This window comes from Schistocerca americana, chromosome 4 (assembly GCF_021461395.2).
Source record: "Schistocerca americana isolate TAMUIC-IGC-003095 chromosome 4, iqSchAmer2.1, whole genome shotgun sequence".
In the NCBI taxonomy this organism is placed as follows: Eukaryota; Metazoa; Arthropoda; class Insecta; order Orthoptera; family Acrididae; genus Schistocerca; species Schistocerca americana.
Window position 1 is genome coordinate 554,674,368 of NC_060122.1, and position 21,593 is coordinate 554,695,960.

Below are 21,593 nucleotides of genomic sequence, written 5' to 3' on the forward strand. Positions count from 1 at the left end.
TATTTGTAAGAAAAGTATTGTATACCAGGAGAAAATCTAATGATTGTCTCTAACTAGAAGTCTGTAAATATGTCTATACGAATTAGCTTATTTTAAATTGATCTAAATTTGTAGATACTTTAACATGTCCTATATCCTTGTAAAAAGAAATCTACGGATGAATAAAGCTGCTGCTGCTACTACTACCACCACCACCACCACCACCACCACCACCACCACCACTACTACTACTACTACTACTACTAATACGTATATACAAGTTTAAATCAGACGAGTTTTCGTAAGAACACTCAAATGAATAAAGACCCGTATTATCAACGACAAATAGCGCGTTCTACTTATAGGAACTATTCCAAGAAAAGCTGAAGTTGATCAAAACTGACTAAAATCATCTCATTAAACTACGTCTCTTAATACTAGACTATTAGACCCCTTAAACTATACATAACTACTTAAACACAGCCGGTATTTCGGGTATGACAAACTGTAATGTAATTATTTAGGCATACATACAGTACAAAATAAAAAATACCCAAGATGTTCCTAGTTACGGTTGCATTGAGAGATGTTTCTTTCCTCGTATCTTCCGTATGATGTACGAAAAATTACAGCGAAAGACAACGCATGCATTGACCATCATGTGAAAACTCTAAAGATAACGTAATTGTATGTTTATTCGGATTTCTGACGAGTGTTATATAAGTAAATAAATAGCTGTTTATACGTTCTTTTCGCTCGCCGTCATATTGCAGTTCTAAACTGCTGGCTTCAGTGGCACCATTGATACTGTATACGGTATTGCCAGTCTAGTGTTGTACGTCTGTGGACAACTGGCACGGTATGCCGTGTGCGACCGGCACCAGCGATCCGCAGCTGTGACGGGAGCGGTCGAGCGCGAGGGAAGCCAGAGCGCGGCGGACGCCCACAAGGCAGCCACAGCAAAAAGACGTCAGAAAAAAAACTATCGGTGGGCGGGGAGGGGGAGAAGTCTGCCGAGGCGGCCGCTTCCGCCGCTGGCAGATCCACGAGCACTGAGCCGGCGCGGCCAGCTGTTCTCAGGCCGCGGCTCGCCGACTCATTGTGGAGCGACTCGTGTCGACAATCTCGTAGCGCTCGCTATTATACACATCGCTCTGTTTAAGCAATCCTCTCGGACGTTTCAGGTTTGGTGCTAACGGCTAAATGGGAGTACAGGCTTTTTAGACGCGAAAACGTCTATTCGATCGTCGACTGAACTTTTTTGCGTGAAAGAACACCGTCTGATTTACTTAGCTAATAACTGAGACTAATAATGCATAAAAAGTTGTTGAGCCTATAAAGGATCATGTCTTCACGTATTTCTTGCGCAATATTTGTTTTGCCTGTGACGTCATCGTACCACTGCAGGCGATGCGCGTGATTCTTACGATTTATACTGAGGTGACAAGTCACGGGGTAGCTAGATTCACATGAAAAGATTTCCTACGTGATAACTTCCGCACGACGGGGATTAACATTCTTTAAACGCAGAATGGTAGTTGCATCTAGACGCGTGCTATATTCCATTTCGGAAATTGTTATGGAATTAAATATTGCAAGTGTGCCGAGAATATCAAATTTCAGGCACTCTCTCTCATCACGGATTACGCAGTGGTCGACGGCCTTCACTTAACGACATAGAGCAGTGGCTTAGTTGTCTGTGCTAACAGATAAACAGTGCATGAAATAACCGCAGAAATCAATGTGCGACCTATGACGAACGTGTACATCGCCCGCAGTGCCTCTCTTGGGCTCGTGACCATATCGGTTGGGCGCTAGAAAAGTGGAAAGCTTTGGCCTGGTCAGATGACTTCAGATTCCAGGTGCTAAGAGTTCATAGGATTAGAGTGTCGCGCAGACCCCAATAAGCCATGGGAACAAGGCACTGTGCAAGCTGGTGGTAGCTCCATAATGGTGTGGGTTGAGTTTACATAGAATGGACTGGGTTCTCTGGTTCAGATGAACCGATCATTGACTGCCAATGATTGTTCGGCTACTTCGAGACCATATGCAGTTATTCATGGACTACATGTTCCAAAACGACGATGGACCTACCATGGATGACACTGCTACATGTCACCTGGCCACGATTGGTTTAAAGACCATTCTGGACAGCTGGAGCGAATGATTTGGCCACCCATATCGCCAGACATGAATCCTATCGAACAGTTACGGGACATAGTCGAGAGGTCAGTTCGTGCACAAAATCCTGCACCGACAACACTTTCGTAATTGTGGACTGCTATAGACGGTAGCATGGCTCAGTATTTCTGCAGGGGACTATCAAAGACGTCGAGATGCTGCACTACGCCGGGTAAAAGGAGGCCCGACAAGATACCAGGAGGTATCCCATGACTTACGTTAACTTAGTCTAACTTCTAAAGTTTGTGTAGGCTGGAAACGCGTTTGGCCAGCACATTAATTCAGGGTTCATTGTGAAGAGCTTGCGAAACACTACCAGGACCCAAAGAGAGTCAATGAAATTATTCGCTGGAATATAATTCGAAATCTGTATTAAATTGCAAATGACAAAAAGGAAAATGGTCTTCCCGTATGATTCGTAAATATTTTCGAAATTGTAGATAACGCAAGTCCGGGAAATTTCGCGTCGGAAGGAATTCAAAAGGCCTAGAAAGTGCAATGTCGAGAGCATCGAAAAGGAAATGAATAAAAAAGGCGCAAAGCGACTGATAGCTGGCCAGCCTTGTGATTTATCTATGCTCTAACCATTATACTATTACCATTACATTTCTTTTTTTGCATCCGTCTATGTAGCGTCTACCATTCATAATCAAAACATCTTCAGTTCCAGGTTCGAATCCCGACGCTGCTTAAATTTTGATTAATAATTAGCATTGGCAGCCGAAGACTTCCGGCATAAGAAGTCACTCTGCCAATGGCCTTGTCAAAGAGGGCGGAGGAGCGGACACAAGTTCAGGGCACTCTCTTGTCCTAGGGGTGGGAAATTGCCCCTAAAGATGGAAGAATCAGCAAAGAACAACGGCTTGATGATGCAGAAGGCAATGGAAACCACTGCACAAAGACACATAACATGTATCCACAGGACATGTGGCCTGTAATTGAAGTATCATGATGATCTCTCCACTGGCAAAAAATTCCGGAATAGTGCTCCATTCGGATCTCCGGGAGGGGATTGCCAAGGTAGAGGTTACCATGAGAAAAAGATTGAATAATCAACGGAAGGATAACGTTCTAAGAGTCGGGGCGAGGAATATCAGAAGCTTGAATGTGGTAGGGAAACTAGAAAATCTGAAAAGGGAAATGCAAAGTATCAATCTAGATATAGTAGGGGTCAGTGAAGTGAAGTGGAAAGAAGACAAAGATTTCTGGTCAGATGAGTATAGGATAATATCAACAGCAGCAGGAAATGGTGCAACGGGAGTAGGATTCGTTATGAATAGGAAGGTGTGAATCGCTCAGTGACAGGGTCGTTCTTATCAGAATCGAAAGCAAACCAACACCGACAACGATAGTTCAGGTATTCATGCCGACGTCGCCAGCGGAAGACGAAGAGATAAAATATGAGGATATTGAAGGGGTAATACAGTATGTAAAGGGAAATGCAAATCTAATAGTCATGGGGAACTGGAATGCAGTTGTAGGGGAAGGAGTAGAAGATAAGGTTACAGGAGAATATGGACTTGGGACAAGGAATGAGAGAGGAGAAAGACTGAGTTCTGTAACAAGGTTCAGCTAGTAATAGCGAATACCCTGCTCAAGAATCACATTGGTGTACGCCTGGTGACTTCTACGCCTAAAGATTTTTCTCCGTTGAGAATGACATGCTGTTTTCCGTTTGCTAAAAATTTTTCAGTATTTTATTCTTTAAATTATAATTAAAAATTTTATGCACTTCTCATAATTGGCAACAGCCTTACCGCAGTGGATAAACCGGTTCCCGTCAGATCACCGAAGTTACGCGATGTCGGGCGTGACCGGCACTTGGATGGGTGACCATCTGGGCTGCAATGCGCTGTTGCCATTTTTTCGGGGTGCACTCAGCTTCGTGATGCCAACTGAGGAGCAACTCGACCGAATAGTAGCAGCTCCGGTCCAAGAAAATCATAACGACCGGGAGAACTGCGTGCTGACCACACGCCCCTCCTATTCGCATCCTCAGCTGAGGATGACACGGCGGTCGGATGGTCCCGATGGGCCACTTGTGGCCTGAAGACGGAGGGCTGATAATTCATGACGAGCAAATAAAATCTGTATTTTATTGTACATCGTATTAAATCCTGTGTACAGTAACTGCCATGAACAATGATATAGATTGTTTTACTTGCGGTTTTTAGGAAGTATATGCTATTTATAATTTACTTACTACATAAATACATTTAATTTGTTGAGTGCAATGTTTTTCATCTATATGGTCCATATCACTAATACTTTTCAGTAATGCTTCATTTTTATTAAACCCATTTACAAAATTGTGAAAAAAATTCTATATTTAGACAGAAAAACTGCAGAAAGTTGGGTTTACAGGGAAAGAGGAAGAGGGGCGAGGTGCAGCTTTCACAGTACTGTCAAGGCCGTAGGATCATCTGGGACTTTGCTCAAACCTTAAGGGCCAAAATTACATACCTGCTAGCGGCACGTAATCTGGCTGGCTGCATCCACTTTCGTACATTGCAAGGAACCGTATTTTGTATGGCAGTGCCAATGACATTCCCCTCCCTCCCTCCCCCCCCTCTCCTCATTATCCACTCTATTCGTGAAAGGTGTGCCGAAGAAAAACTGCCGTGAACCTCGAAAAGTTATCTGCCGTAGTCATTTCACGAGACATGCTTGGAAGGAAATAAGTTAAGACTCTTCTTCGAACGTACGCCTGTCTTGTAGCATCTGTCAATATAAATTGTTGAACATTTCCGCAAACACGCTCTCGTGGCGACCGTACTATGCCATGATGAAACGCGTCGCTTTTTGCTGAATCTCACAGGTATCGTCTGTCAGTTCTTCAACTAATCAAGAACTGTAAACAATGATTAACTCCAACATGGATACAACACAGAATATTATGTATTGTTGTTCAGAGTGGTGCTACCAAAGTCAGTGCAGCTAGTTGTTGTTTGTAATGGAAGATAAGCAGTAAACCAATGCGAATCTCACATGCATTGTTAGAGACATCTTAATGCCTGAAATATTCATTCCTGAGAATATCCCTTGTCTCTAAATATGCCATTCAGCATCTTCCGCCGTATGTATGAATGTGACCATAGTTTTAGGGACCTCCTATACTACACTATCAGCCGGCACAGTTAAGCTAAACGGACGTAAAAGTGTGTGTTCCAATTTTCTTTATTTACGCACAAAATATATCATCCTTAAAACTCCCCTCCCTCTCCCTATCTAAACAGCCAGCCTTTCCTCTCCCCGTCATCTGGGCGTTCTAGGCAGCTACCTATTTCGCCTTTATGATCGATTCGGTCCGGCTGTATGTTAAGTTGTAACTCAAACAATAAGGCCTGCCTGCACACGCTAGACTGGAGCAACGTGAGTTTATTGAATCCATTTCCACAATAATCATACCAGATTACATCAACAAACATACGAGTAGGCCTAGAGCATTGGGACATGCATGGCAAAGAGGATTACTCGCCAAAATCAACTGTTGTCTTGGCCATAATGGGATATAGCGAGGTACGTGACTATGTGCTGTCACATTGGCTAGGTGTCGAACTACAAATCCAAAGAGCCAGAGTTTGATCCTAACTCTGCGCTATCTTTTATCCTTTCACCTGTGGCAATGATTTGTGTACCAGTATGTGCACCTTGCTTTGGAGTCAACGTTGACTGGTAGGTAGTTTTATAACTTACTGGGTGAGTCAGCGCAAAGTCTGGAGGAAGGCAAAGGAAAACTACCTCCAGTAACATCAGACATAGCGAAGTAGTGTGTTCAGACAGCTTTATCTTACGTGAGTAGGTATAGCAATGTTCCAGTTCAAAGTGATGCACACTGCACGCAGAAAAGTAATGGCGGAAAATGGATTTGCGGACACGGGTGACTGGTTAGTATTAAAGGGAGAAGGGAAGGAAGATTGGGGTTGATGCAGGGCTTAATTTCAACCCGGAAGTGCCGCAATGGCGTTCCGGCTCATCTCAAGGATTTGTTTTTTCGCACTGGAACAGGTTGACACTGGACCTTCAAAATAGCACACATGTTAAATCGCAAAGTAACTGTAATTCACTGCTGCACCGGCACCACTGGACATGACTTGGCTGACCAACGTGATGCGATTGCCAGGAGCATGGGGCAAGGTACTGTGTGTGTGTGTGTGTGTGTGTGTGTGTGTGTGTGTGTGTGTGTGTGTGTGTGTAGACAGTATACGCAAGATAAGTTGAACTTCGTTCTGAAGTTGGAGACATGTCGTCATAGTCATGAAGGCTGCCGACTTGAGCCGATATGATGGAACAGAACTAGGGAGCAAAGTGACACCCCGACGGGGACAGAGCGTAGCACGTGTTATTTATGTTAAATCTTGTTGTTTTATTGTTCTGATAAAATAAATTATTTTTTAAAAACGTGGATTTCAGAATAGTATTTTGTAAAAAAAAAAATTTCCTAACTTTCGTAACAAGTTTTCAAAAATCGAAACTTGTGATTTTCATGGGTTGAGCTTGGGTCTTTTGTATGGTGGAAGAGATGCGTTCCGCCACCTAAAATTTTAGAAATTAAGCACTCGGTTGAACATTCTGTCGACGATGAGGTCAGTGGAATAGAACAAGGGTAAAGAGGGAAATCAGCCATACCCTTTTGAAAGGGTCAGTCTCTGCATTTGCCTTAAGTGATTTAGGGAAATAAGCAACACCTAAATGTGGGTGGCCGGGAGACCTCGCTCCTCGTGAACGGAAGTCCAGCGAGTTCCATGGCGCCACCTTGCTTAGCGGGTTCCTGTTAACATAATTGTTTACTACTGATGGGAATAATACGACAGTATCAAGAGGCGACTGAACTACCTTAGGAGATAGATATTCCCAATATGTAGTGACAGTTAAACATTGTGCCATATTGTGACTCAAACCTATGTTTCCTGCTTGTTGCGTTAGGCTATCTGAGCACGAATCATACTTTCATTTTCACTGATGTTCGCACTTGAGATTTCCGTACACTGCTGCCTGTTGATATGGGTACGTAGGCTTCCGTGGTCAGTGTCATGATTAAAATTCTTCTGGGTGCTCACCCGCGTAATTATATAAAATGCTTTAATTGTAAGCTGTAAAACCCATGTTTCGATCACATTACAACGGCCTTCTTCAGTGCTAGGCTGGTTTTGGAGCAAGAAAAGCCCTCTGTTTATTGAAGACGATCGGTGTTAATGTCATATTTGTGAAAGTGTATTGGCCCTAGAATATAATAGGCTAATTAAGGCGAAAGAGAGAGGGTAGCAAAGAAGCTATTCTTGGACTAGCCGGCTCGTCAGTGATTGGCGACAGTTTGCAAATCAGCGTTTGGTTTCTCGTGGGCATGTTTTCTTCCTGGTGGGCGAGAAAATACAGAGTCCTTTTACAGCTGTTTGTTTAGGCTGTCGCCCGGTGAGCCTTGAGCTTCTCGAACGCTCGCGGCCCTTTGGACAGTGATAGCCGGGAGCAGGACGCCGGAAGTTTGTAGCCGTCCTCTCTACTGCTTAATTTCAATCGCATCTCGAATTTTGCCTTTGCGCATCCACGACTCTTTCGCCAGCACACGAGCTTCAAAGAGCACTGTCCACGCTCACTGTGGTGTTCCGCTGTCGCCGGTTTCTTCTGTTGTGCTAACCGCACATAGTGTTCGCGCTCTGCTACTCGTGTGTTAACAGGTCTCCTTGCCTCACCTCTGTAGACAGCTCCGCCCTCACAACGTAATTAATATATTTCTATTGTATTTAGTTGGTTCATTGCATCCGGCTAATGCGGAAAATCGGCGTGAACCCTCGTCTATGTAAGACGTTGCCTAACCGTTTACTGACGCCCTTCACATATGGTAAGTGCACTAACTGAAGTTTCTCTTAATTGTCTTCTTGTCTTGTTCCGTTTTGGTTGGCCTTGGTCGCCTTTCTTATAAGGCTGTAGTCATAACCAATAGAGCGAAACGTGTGATGCAGCTCCCTCAATGCTTCTTTGATGTTGTTAGTGTTATTTAATCGGTACGCACAGGCAGTCAGCGTGTGCGGAAACTGAGCACTTCTTACCTGGGTGACGGTGAATTTCCGCCTGCAGGTACCAATTTGTGAGCGTTGTATTCCGGTACGTTTTGTGTCCCTGTGTACCACCGCAGTTCTATATGCCCCCACGTCTAAAAATGGTAACGCATCGTTTTTGTCGGTTTCGTGAGTGAACTGTGAATTCTTCCGCAGGGCGTTTAAGTATGCGGTTCTGCACACTCTGCGTGCCCGTGCATACAGAATACGTGACCCTAACAACACCAAAGAAGAATTGAGCGATCTACACCATACGTTTCGCGCCAACAGTTATGTATAAGAAAGGTGACGAAGGCCAGTCGTAATAAAACCCGAAAAGAAGGCAAGGAAGAAAAGCTTCTGTTAGTACACTCACCGTCTGTGAAGGGCGTTCGTGAACGGCTAGGCAAAGTTCCCCCACCGACGAAATTTCAAACCGATTTTTCGGAGTTGCCACTGAATCGACAGCTGATAGGTTCAACCAAGGAAGCAATGAACAGTCTAAATACTACAGGAATTTATTAACTATGTTGTGAATGTGGAAATGTCTACAGAGGGGAGATAGACAAGTTAGGACACGAGAACGACGACATGAACGCTATGTGCGATTAGTACAGCACAATAAATCGGCGATAGCGCAACACCATCATGGCTGTAGACAGTCTGTCTTGTTCCTGGAAGCCCGTGAGCAGGCGAGATTCGTGGACGCGCCAAGGCATAATTCGAGACGCGATTGAAATTATTAAGCAGCCCTGGCTGCCAGCTACCCCCGTCCAAAGACCCGCGAGCGATCGCGGTGCAGAAGCCTCACTGCGTATGGACGCGACAGACTAAACAAACAGCTATGGAGGGACTGTCAGTGTATTTCCGCACACCCGAGGAAGTAAACATGCCCACGAGAAACCAAGCACTGGCTGTCGCCAATCATTGACAAGCCGGCTAGCCCACGAATAGCCTCTTTCCTACCTTATCCCTTTCGCCTTTCGTCATGACTAGCCTATTATATTCTAGCGCCAACATGGTTTCACAAATATGACTTACTGATACCGATCATGTGCAATAAGCAGAAGCACCTTTCCTCCGCCAAAACCACATGAGAATATGGTCACTTGAGGAACGGAGTCTGCGTAGTATCGTGGCTTACCCAGCCACAGAAGACATATACAAAATTGTTCCTGTTGTTGTGGTCTTCAGTCGAGAGACTGGTTTGATGCAGCTCTCCATGCTACTGTCCTGTGCAAGCTTCATCATCTTGAAATCTCTACTGCAACCTACATCCTTCTGAATCTGCTTAGTGTATTCATCTCTTGATCTCCCTCTAAGATTTTTACACTCAACGCTGCCCTCCAATACTAAATTGGTGTTCCCTTGATGCTTCAGAACATGTCCTACCAAAAAAATTATCAGCACTGAATTGAGACAAATGAATCGATGGGGATGAAATCAGTGTAGATGCACTGAGTGTCGGTGCAAATTGTTCAGATATGCTGAAACTGCATTATAATAAATATGCATTGATGACTGAAAATTTTTGCCAAACCAGGACTTCAAACCTGATATCCTTCCCATCCTTGTCCTGAGATCCTACTCCGTCGAGAATGACTCCATGGTTTTTTTTATTGTGTGCAAAAAGGGAAGGAGGAGCATGATACTTAGGATGAGAGATAAGAATATCTAGCCCAAAGAAAACGAAACGAAGTGGCTGCTCTAATTAATCCATTGATGACTCACAAATATACCCTGTTCTACAGAAACTGCTGTAATAATATGAAACATCTAAGAAGAAACTAATGTTCACAGCTGCTGTCACCAAAACTAGACTTCAGACTCAACAAAGAAACTCGCAGGAAACAGTTATCCTGACAAGGCTATTCTGTTGTAAAAGATGCCAAATTAACCAAATGATTGTGCGTTAGTGACAAAACCTGCCAGCAGAACATTAGATCCTTACGAAAGAGTAGACTCGAAAAGTCTTGTAGTTAATTCAGAGGTTGTATAGATTGTGACAGTGACAGTGACAGTGATCGGGAGTGAGCCTGTTGTCGTTGAACTGTTGCACTCTAATACCTGATAACCTTAAAGTTAGAATATCGGAGTGTGTGCTGCTGTTACCTCTTTCGTGGCTGTCCCTCCGGCATGGATATCAGTTTTCACAGTCGGACAATACTCAAGTACTTGCCATTATGCAGTATACAATCATGAGGAACAGTGTTTGCTGCTGTGTTGCTGAGAGAGCACTCCCGTCGCCATACGAATCGAATAATTCATTGTCACATGACTGGGACATTGTCAGCTGCCACAGGGTGGACATTACATCACACCAGCTCATTAGACTGCAGCCATATACTGTGTACCCGATGTAGTGGACAATCCGTCTTCAAGGCTGTTTAGACTGTGGACTTCCTACGAGCGTGCAAACACGTAAAAAGTATACTGCAAGTATCGTGAATTAGGGCAGATCGCCGCTGCGACAGTCAGCTGTCATGGGCGATAGTAAATCGTTGAAAGGGATCGAATTAATTGTTTTAGACTATAACATCTAATGGACAAACAATACTTAAGTCACTTACCAACTGAATGCTGGACAAGAGCAGTCATCGATCAGACATACCACCCGAAAGTGTTACCGCCACTATGAGACGCAGTAACCACTTCTTCAAATCTCTTGGTACACACAGCCTAGCACCGACGCAAGTACACCACCTTTGATTGCCTGAAGCATGGAAATGATTGGTTGGGTTGATGAGTTGACACGTCCAATGTCAGGGAACTCTACAAGGCTCGTTCAGTAAGTCATGCAACACATTTTTTTCTCGGGCAGTTTCGGTTGAAAAAATGAGGAACTTGTTATGGAACATAAAACATTACCGCTGTAGCCCTATAGTCTAAGTTCCGACGAGTGGTGGCGCTGTATGTAGCCTTCCAAATAGCGTCTGTAACAGAGGTGCTTCCAAAGCACAGAGCTGTCATTGAGTTTCTTTTGGCGGGTAACCAGAGCATCGCAGATACTCATAGGATATGCAGAATGTCTACAGAGACCTGGTAGTGAACAAAAGTACGGCGAGTCTGGTCGAGGCGTCTGTCATCGTCTCAACAAGGCCACGCAAACCTGTCGATCTCCCATCAACGCAAGGTCTCACAAGTCTCCGCACCCGAGAGCGTCCACAAAACTCCGTTGGACTGTTCTCCCTCATCCACCCTAAAGGCCGTATCTCGCACCCTCAGGCTTCCATCTGTTTCACCCAACGAAGGATGCACTCGGGGGGAAGCATATGTGGATGATGGAGAGGTTATTGATGCAGCAATACATTGACTCCGACGTCGATCGTTAGTGGTACCACGTGGCGTACAGGCCCTTGGAGTAACGTGGCGTAATGACGTCGTGTTGAACGGAGATTATGATGAAAAATAGGGTTTTGTAGCCAAAAGAGGGAATAATATGGTGTATTGGAATCCTGAATAAAATAAACCTGCTTTCACAAAAAAATTCGTTGAACCCGAAAACTACTCGAGGCTATGGGCCTATACGGGGAACAGTTGAGGTAGATGAAGCTGTTGCTGCATCCAGGATGTTTGTGATATAAAGTGGAATCCCTAATCATCTAGTACTGTCTCTTACTAGTGAATAATACAGGAAACCATAGTACAGTGCAGCTGTTACTGCGGAATACTTTTCTGATAACTGCAACATTCTACAGACTTCCTCTAGGAAACATTCAGTTCTTCATGAGAAATCTAGGTGGTTTATTGAGCTGCCTGTCAGAAAAGAAGAAATGGTTAATATTTTGTGCATATTTCGGTGTAGAGGGCGGTTCGGAAAGTAACCACCGTAATAGTGTGGCACTACTATTTGCGTGCGAAGCGCCGTAATAGTCACATCTGCACGTTCTCTGATTCAGTAAACTTCCAGCTGTGGGAGTACTGTACGAATCTCGGTCTTTCGCATATTGGCTTGTTAAAACCTCAAAACACCAGCGCTGTAATAAAAAAAGGTTTTAGCAGCAGACATTTATCGTCAGTTGTGTACTTTTATACGGTCCTAACGTTATAAGTGAAGGTATTATGAGGCAAAGGGTCAGATTTTTTTAAACTGGTGGAACAAATATTCATGATCAAGAGAGGAGTGGTAGACCTTCTGTTGCGAGTCTACATCTACATCTGTATTCTCCAAACCATCGTGAGGTGCGTGGCAAAGGGTACATCCCATTGTACAAGTTACTAGGGTTTCTTCCAGCACCATTCACGTATGGAGCACGAGAAGAATGATTGAGTGGCTCTGTGCGTGCAGTAAGTATTCTAATCTTATCCTCAGTGTCCCTATGTGAGCGATACGTAGGGAGTTGTTGTATATCCCTAGAGAATCATTTAAAACCAGTTCCTGAAACTTCAATAGAATTCTCGGGATAGTTTGTCTAAAAGAGCCTGTCAGTTGAGTTCCTTCAGTATGTCACACTCCCACCTGCGACGGTCGGCGGAATGGAACAAGAGTCGTTGTTGTGTTCCACACCGAAAATATCCTATCTTCCGGTTGCGCGCACGAACAATGCAGGTCCGGCGTCGGCAAAGGCGCGCAGGACTCTGTCCTGGAGCTTTGTCAGCCCCGCTTAAATACCATCGATCCGAAATTCCCGAAGCTACGTCACGTAACTTCTTTTCAGTGATCACCACTTATTCGCATAACTCTTTACATAGAAGTGCAATCTTAATTCTGTTTGCACCATTATGTGCGCTCTCAACTTCTTATCAAAAACTTACTTTACACAAATTTGTAGCTGCAGTAGTTTGCCCCGAATTAATGTTTCAATGTTTTGCAAATCTGTGCAGAGTGCGAAAATAGTGTTTGCCCATTTGTGCCACTAAATAGCATCAAAGTTCTTTATAAGGCACCACTTTCCGTACTGATTTGAAGCACTCTCTCTGATGGACTGATCAGAATTTACGTAGATACAAAGATTAAACCAATATGGGCAAAACAAGCAAAAAATATTAATAAACGACAACATATCAGAATAATTACAAATATCACATACTAATCGTGTTGAAATGTGTGTAACAACACCCTTTGTCATACACTACCTTGATGTTCGTGTATGTGTCTCGTATGATTTCTTTTAATTATTAACAAGAAATTAATAAAATTGGTATTTTATCAGTGAAAAATATTAATCGTATCGGTGTCCCGGCTCGTTTGTCTGAAACTCCTCTTTCATTTGCCATATCGTACTTTGTAGTACTAATTTGCGTTTGCGTATAATTAACACAAACATGGATGATAATGATGTATGGTTTGTGGGGGCACTCAACCGCGCAGTCATCAGCGCCCGTACAAAGTCCCAATTTTTACTCAGTCCAATTTTTACAAAGTCCAGTCGAGCCACTGTCACTGGTGGTGGTGGTGGTGGTGGTGGTAGTGGAGGAATGACAACACACACCCAGTCCCCAGGCAGAGAAAATCTCCAACCCGGCTGGGAATCGAAGCCAGGACTCCGTGATCGAGGTAGCAACGATAGGCACAAGACCAGGAGCTCCGGACTGGATGAAGTATTGTCTTAAAGCATGTGCTGGAACGGGAAAACTGCTCGTGATGTCACTTAACTGCCAGCCGTTCGAAACTGACAGGTCTATGTGGAGACACCGAGCGAGGTGGCGCAGTGGTTAGCACACTGGACTTGCATTCAGGAGGACGACGGTTCAATCCCGTCTCTGGCCATCCTGATTTAGGTTTTCCGTGATTTCCCTAAATCACTTCAGGCAAATGCCGGGATGCTTCCTTTGAAAGGGCACGGCCGATTTCCTTCCCCATCCTTCCCTCACCCGAGCTTGCGCTCCGTCTCTAATGACCTCGTTGTCGACGGAACGTTAAACACAAATCTTCTCCTCCTTCTCCTCCTCCTCCTCCTCCTCCTCCTCCTCCTCCTCCTCCTCCTCTATGTGGAGCGATCTGCCGCTGATCACTCGCTCACTGCAGTCTTCCTTCTCGCTCTCGCCCGCTGTTTGGCTGAGCTAGTCTCACCGGTCACCATGTGCGCACACTTTAAGCGCAACCCGCAATCAAATTTCTCTCTTCAAATGACCGTCGTGTCACATGAATTAAACAAACATGTGACAATTTGTACAGACCTCCTTTGTATACGTTCACTATCCTTTAGGACTATCTGGCACGGTTCCACACATTCGAGCAATATTCTAGAACTGGTCACAAGAGTGATTTGTAAGTAGTCCCTCTTGTAGACCAATTGCACTTCCCCAGTGTCTTACCAATAAACCGAAGTCTGCTACCTGCTTTACCCACGACTGATCGTATGTGATCATTCGATATCATATCCCTACAAAGTGTTCCACACAGGTATTTGTATTAGTTGGCAGATTCCAGTAGTGACTCATTTGTATTACAGTCACACGATACTACGTTTTTTCGTTTTGTGAAGTGCAAAATTCTGTTTCTGAACATTTAGAGCAAGTTGTCAATTTCTGCACATGTTGAAATCTTATCAAGATCTGACTGAATGTTTATGCAGCTTCTCTCAGATAGTGCTTCATTGTAGGTAGCTTCATTGTAGGTAGCTTCATTGTAGGTAGCTTCATTGTAGGTAGCTTCATTGTAGGTAGCTTCATTGTAGGTAGCTTCATTGTAGGTAGCTTCATTGTAGGTAGCTTCATTGTAGGTAGCTTCATTGTAGGTAGCTTCATTGTAGGTAGCTTCATTGTAGGTAGCTTCATTGTAGGTAGCTTCATTGTAGGTAGCTTCATTGTAGGTAGCTTCATTGTAGGTAGCTTCATTGTAGGTAGCTTCATTGTAGGTAGCTTCATTGTAGGTAGCTTCATTGTAGGTAGCTTCATTGTAGGTAGCTTCATTGTCTGCAAAAAAGCCTGATTATACTATTAATATTGTCTGCAAGTTCCTTAATATGCAACATGAACAGCAAGGATCCCAAAACACTTCCCAGTGGTACACCTGAAGTTACTTCTGCATCTGATGATGACTCTCCATCCCAGATAACATGCTGTGTCCTCCCTACTAAAAAGTACTCAAGATATGGGGAGGGGGGGGGGTGGATGACCTAGTAAGAGGCAATATCACTTTGCATACTGATCTGCTCAAATGAAAATTTCATAAAATGATCACCCTGTTCTAGTGACACAGCAGTTTTCTTGTGACGTGTTGAAGCATAGTTACTTCCATGGTTCTTTTGGACTTCTTCACCATACACAAACTTCACAATGGTACTTCTAAAGCACAATACACAATGCTGTGAAGTCTGTAAAGAACCATGGAAATAATAATGCCTCAACACATCACAAGAAAACTGCTATGTCATAAGAACAGAGTGAGTGATCGTTCTATAAAATTTTCATGTGAACAGATCATAAATACACAAAGTGAAATCACCTCTTACTAGGTTATCCTCCTCTTCTCCACAGGATGATATCAGTCAGTTAAAGAAACTTTAATATCTGTATAAACATGTGTTAAATGTTTTTGTAATTTTAATTTAGCCTGATGATGAGGTATAATCGTAGAGACATGTTGCTAAATAAATAATTTAGTTGCGAACAAGTTCTGTGACTGGTAGTGGTATTTGGAAACTCTTCCTAGCAAAATCATTATTTGCACAGTTTCTGAATTCTTAGTGTATAAAAAGAAATCTTTTATGTCAACCAATTCTGGGTTTTGTTTTGAAGATGTTAAGTGAAACTCCCCTATCTCATTGTCCAGCTTTTCCCCAATGTGTCTTTGAAGGATCTTGGAAAATATGTAATATGTGACTGCAAGGAGTGGTGTTCCTCTGTAGTTACTGGGGTCTTTTTTTTTTTAAGTGGGTGGGTAACAGCTGAGGTTCAGTCATCTGAGTTTCTCAGTAGCCCATATGTATTGTATTTATATGGTTGTGTGTGTTTTCTCTGACTAATTTCAGCATTTCTGTCACTATAATATCTTCCCTTAGATGCTTTGTGTCTGAGATTTACAACTTCTTTGACTTTGTCCTATGTGGGAGGAGGGATGTGCTTGATGTTCAGTTGCTGGGTTCCCTAATGAGGAGTCGCTGAGTAGGTGCAATAGCATTTAAAAGCTTCTAGAAGTAGTCATCTAGAGTTTTTGTGCCATCACTGTCACTGACACACAGTGATCCATCTGCTCATTGTAGATGTAAAGTAGGATACAAAAAAGGGGTTGTTTATTGTTTGAGGCCCTTGTATTAGCATCTAGAGATGTTCCTTTGAAATCTCTCCTTTGCCTGCTGAATCAGTTGGTTGTTGTACTTCCTACTTGCCACTCTTCTATTGCTGGTTGTGCTCTTCCTTTGGCTAATAAAGGCATGTACATTGCCTTCATTTTTATACTGGTTCCATTTGACCCATGCTAATAGTTTCTCTGTACTTAATTACTGCAATGTTAACAGAATAACTCAGAATTTTTAAGTAGTTGATATGGTAACTATACAAAAACTTAATGAATTTTTTGAAACACACACACAATTGTCTTTGAACACCGTGTTTAACAAGTAAGTTTTTCATTTCCTATTTTCTTAACAAAAAAAAAGTAAAAACTGTGCTTATGTATTACTCTTTAACATTAAAACTTTCTGGACCATATATTTAATATCTGTATGGTTTTATTTACTAATTACAAAATGTAAGACATGAGGCCACAATTCCTCCTGTAACGTCAGGCTATTTATCTGATGATACCTATTTGCGTACACAGTGTCTCAACATGACAGATTTTTTATTCCCACCATAATAACACAATAAAGAGAAATGAGTGAGTTTAAAGGGCATATGCCACCAATTTGGGCATTTCATCCCACTGACTTAACACAGAAGCACAAATCAATCATACCTTTGGTAGATGTAAGAAAATAACTCACAAAGCTGTACAATGTTCATTTGCAGATCTGTGGTTTCTCTAGATTCTATCTTGGTTTATTAGTTTCTTGTCTGTTGTGGCACATGCACAACCTCCATTTTTCCACTAGCCTATCCATTCAATGTGGGTGTACACTTAGATTTACCCTACAAATTTCTATTGTCAGTTTCTGATTTTAGCCAGTTTTCAGTACCTAATATAATGTATATGAGCTCCACTGCTTTATAGGGCTGCTTCAAACTCTGGGACTTTCTGAAATTTGCTTTAGCAGTTGATCTTTGGAATTTTAATTGTTTCATCTGTGGGGATAATTTGAGCCTTACACTGATACTTTGATCTCTCCTCCTGCTACCTTTATGTACAATGAATGGAGACTCATCTAAGCTTTATAAAGAAAGGAAAAACCTTGTGTGTACTCTACACACAGTTAGCTATGTAGGTAGCAGCCTCTGACTAGGGAGGGGCAAATTTTAAAAATACAGATATTTAAAGGACACATTGACATTATTGAGACAAAGATACTAGCATTTTAATATATCAATATTTTAGGCCCATTCGTATGCAAGAGGTGTCTCAGGAGTGAAACACTTCTGATGTGTGACGTTCACATTTCAGACAACAAGAAACCATTTTCCATTAAATACCAATGCAGTAATGTGTGTGACTTTTGTGTTGGATGTACGTCACTTTTATCGTGCATCTATCTTTCATTGATCGATGCACTCGGGGAATAAGGAGAGCACACATTCTGCCTTATATTTGGGAGCAGGGAGTGGAATTTCCACCATTTTCATACAGTGCTGCCACCAAACTAGTTCATCTTGCACCTTGTTTCCATTATTTGCAATGGTAAAAAGGACACATGAAAGTAATAAACTTTCATAATATGCATTACAGATACTTTCATGTTGAAATCTGGTGCTCATTTGCAGTACTGAATATGAAATTAAATTAAGCCATTTGTACGACATTTACAGTTAGATTGCAAAGATTGTCAGTAGCAAGGAATCTGCAGATACGAACTGCATAGTCTATGAATCAAGAAATGACAGGTAATAAAAAATATCTCTTTTGATACTCGATATCAGTTAATTGATACATTGATTATCTAGATATTGGCAACATATATTGACACTATAATGAAAAAAATTTTATGTTTAGGTATATCAATATTTCTTCCCCATTGCTACTTCTGATGTGTAGGCACTTCATCCTTAACACATTTAGGGGGGGACCCTAAAATTCTCAACACTATGGTGCAAGTCCAGGAAGCCACAGCAAAGCTCAACACAGAACCTTTGAAGTCTCTGGTTCAAGCCTTCTACATGGCTCAGAACCAGAACACCCCAATTATTTTTGGGAAGAGTGCTGCAGATTGTGAGCTTTGTTGAAACTCGGTGAGCAACGTTTGTCGTCTCGACCTTTTCTGGCAGTCACTGGCATGATATGGCCTCTGATGACAATCTTTGTTCATTGCGAAGTGTATCACAATTTGCAGTTGGCTGTACCTTGTTCCCTGAGTGGGTGCCAGAACACCTTCAGTGAGTGGAATAAGGCCTCCAGAGTAACACACAGAATGCATAATGTGACCTCATGCTGCTATTTCTCTGAGTTGTACCATTATTCGCCATACTTTTGAACTGCTGATGATTACCATACCCCAACTGTTTTGTGTTCATCTTCCCTTGACACAAGGCACAGCAGGTTTCTCAACAGGTGAAGCATGTTTCACTGGTTCAGGTTCACTTTCAGTGGAAGCACTATGAAATTGTTGGTTAGGGGATGGATGTAATACCTCGAGTTCCTTCATCTGGCCCCTCCCCTCCCCTCCCTCCCCATGCAGATGGCCTCTAAACTTACCGACATTTCTTTGAAGATATGATCTATCGTCTTTCTCCCCCTAGAACCAAATACTTTTTTGAAAGTAGTAAATGATACTTTTGTCAGTTTTCTGGTTAACATTCTGTGGTAAACTATTAATTTTACTCACCAAGCAGGAAGAAAAAGCACATAAAAGAAGCTTCACTTTCAGAGCTAGTGGCTCCTTCTGCCAGCAGAAGTCTTTTCTTCTCATCCTGTCCAGTAAGCCTCCCCTGACCCGCAGTTCTGGGTGACTTTTCTGAAATCTACCACTTTTCCTAAAGTTATACAGTCATTTCCCTTTGCCCCTCCTCCTTCCCCTTCTGTTGGGAGGAGCCCCTTGCTCCAAAAGCTTGCATAAGTAAACCTTCTTTTATGCGTGTTTTCTGCCTCCACACATTAAGTTTTTATCCATCCAATTACATTATATTGTCAAATTATTTTCATTGTTAAATTATTAATTTTAACTCACAAATCTGTTCATGCATGAATATTGCAGTGATATCCTCCCAGCTGTTTGTATGAAGTTTCCACAGCTCTGTTCAGAATCTTATCTGTTACCAAATTTATCAGAAATCAAGTTACATCTCTTGTAACCTTTGGCTCTGACCCTTTCAATAATTCTGCTGTGTTAATCTTCACCACATGGTTTGTTTCATTTTGGTCTTTTGGTGGCCTCATTAATTTCTATTTCTACTAATGAGAAATAAAGATGTCCAGGTATTGCAGAAAATTCTAATTTAACTGTTGAAACTGGATTGTTTGTCAATTTTTTGATAGCATTTCTTGGTTTTCTTTCTTATTTAACCCTGTTCTGTCATAAATCTTCGAAACAAATACTTACTTGAAACAGATGCTTAGTGTTCGATAATCTTTTAAGTAAACATTTTAACGTTATTAAGCTTGTATAATTTTTCAGTATAAACCTTTTATCTTACTTCAGTAAGATATGAAAATTTTATTTTTAGAGTAATAATTTTGAGTGTATCGACATCAACTGAAAAAATTCTAAACTAGATGGATCTCTCATTTATTTCAGATGCAGATACTGTCGCTGCTTGTATTGTTAGCAGTGTCCATTGATGGCACAAATTCTGCACGTATCCTGGGTTTGTTCCCTTACCCTGGCAAAAGTCATTTCATCATGTTTGAAGCATTAATGAAAGGACTTGCATTTAGAGGACATGAAGTTATTGTGTACAGTCATTTCCCACAGAAAACACCAATACCAAACTACATAGACATCAGTCTGGTTGGGTCTGTTCCAACAGTAGTTGATGCAATTAAATTAGAAGATTCATTTGGCTCAGGTTTTTCAACAGTTTTCAAGCTGAAAGAAATGGCAATAACAAACTGTGAAAACGTTTTAGCATTTCCACCAGTACAAAAGCTTATAAACTCAAAGGAGAATTTTGATTTAATTTTCACAGAAGCATTTAATACAGATTGCATGTTACCATTCGTTTACAAATTTCAGGCACCACACATTGCTCTCTGCTCACATATACCTATGCCTTGGCTTGGTGACCGTTTTGGAAATCCAGATAACCCTTCTTACATACCAAGCCATTTTCTGCCCCACAGTGATCAGATGGACCTCCCTGAGCGTTTCAAGAATACAGTATACTCTGAACTGCAGAAGTGGTACTATTACAGATACATGGAACAACCTACACATGCAATAGCTACTAAATACTTTGGGGAATCACTTCCACCTTTGCATGAAATTGCAAAAAATACTAGCCTCCTTATTATCAACACAAGTCCTGTCCTTAACCTTCCTAGGCCTCAGGTACCAGCTATCATTGAAGTTGGAGGGATACATATCCGACCGGCCAAGAAATTGCCAAAGGTTAGTAGTGTTATGTTCTTCTGATTACTAGTAATCTAGTTTATTATAAAAACAACAAACTTAATGAGCAGAGTGGCTTTTTTCTGTAGAACATTTGTAGTCTTCAATGCTAATTGTATAATAAAGTTAATGTTTTTTGTAGCACAAATTTGATGACACAGCAGCATTTTCTCAATGATATTTCAGAAAAGACAGTGCAGTTATATATCAGATAAACATTTTCTTTCACTAACAAATGGTTCGTAAGGGTACATACAGAAACATATGAGTCTCAGTATTCAAAAATAATCAGCCACATCTGAAAGAACACTAATGTAATTGATCCTAAGTAAAATAACCCTGAGCTTATCCCTTCCTTGCTGCTGATGATATAGTCTTAACATACATACACACACACACACACACACACACACACACACACTTGACGTTGCACCAGATACTGTGTTTAGCTGAGTACAAGATGACACTGAATATGACATTTCCCGAAAATTTTATTTTTAACATATTCTGACTAATCAAAACTATGAACTGCGTATTGAAACAAAGAATCTGCCTATAAAAGTTAACATTTTACTTGTTCAAAACTTAAGACATTTACTATCCGCATCTTGATAATACAAGGAGAAATAAAATAAACAGGTGGCTTATCTTTATTTTTATCCCCACTTGCTATTTTGCTTTTTGTCATCTCTGGTAGCAACATATGGGATAATACTTTACCTAATGAATAAGAGGTGAGTGGAGAGGCAATATATTTCTGTTATGAGCAGCAATGAAATTTATAATCTTAGTTCTTACAAATCTTGGGCTGTTTCTT

At 41.8% G+C, this 21,593-nt stretch overlaps 1 protein-coding gene across 1 annotated transcript in view; it reads left to right on the forward strand.

Moving 5' to 3' along the window:
• Window positions 1-21,593, forward strand: part of LOC124612424 (UDP-glycosyltransferase UGT5-like) — a 135,163-nt gene that overhangs the window by 61,972 nt on the left and 51,598 nt on the right. The window contains exon 2 of the mRNA XM_047140629.1: window positions 19,964-20,776. Within this exon, the coding sequence (XP_046996585.1) occupies window positions 19,964-20,776 (813 nt within the window). The remainder of the gene's footprint in view (window positions 1-19,963; window positions 20,777-21,593) is intronic.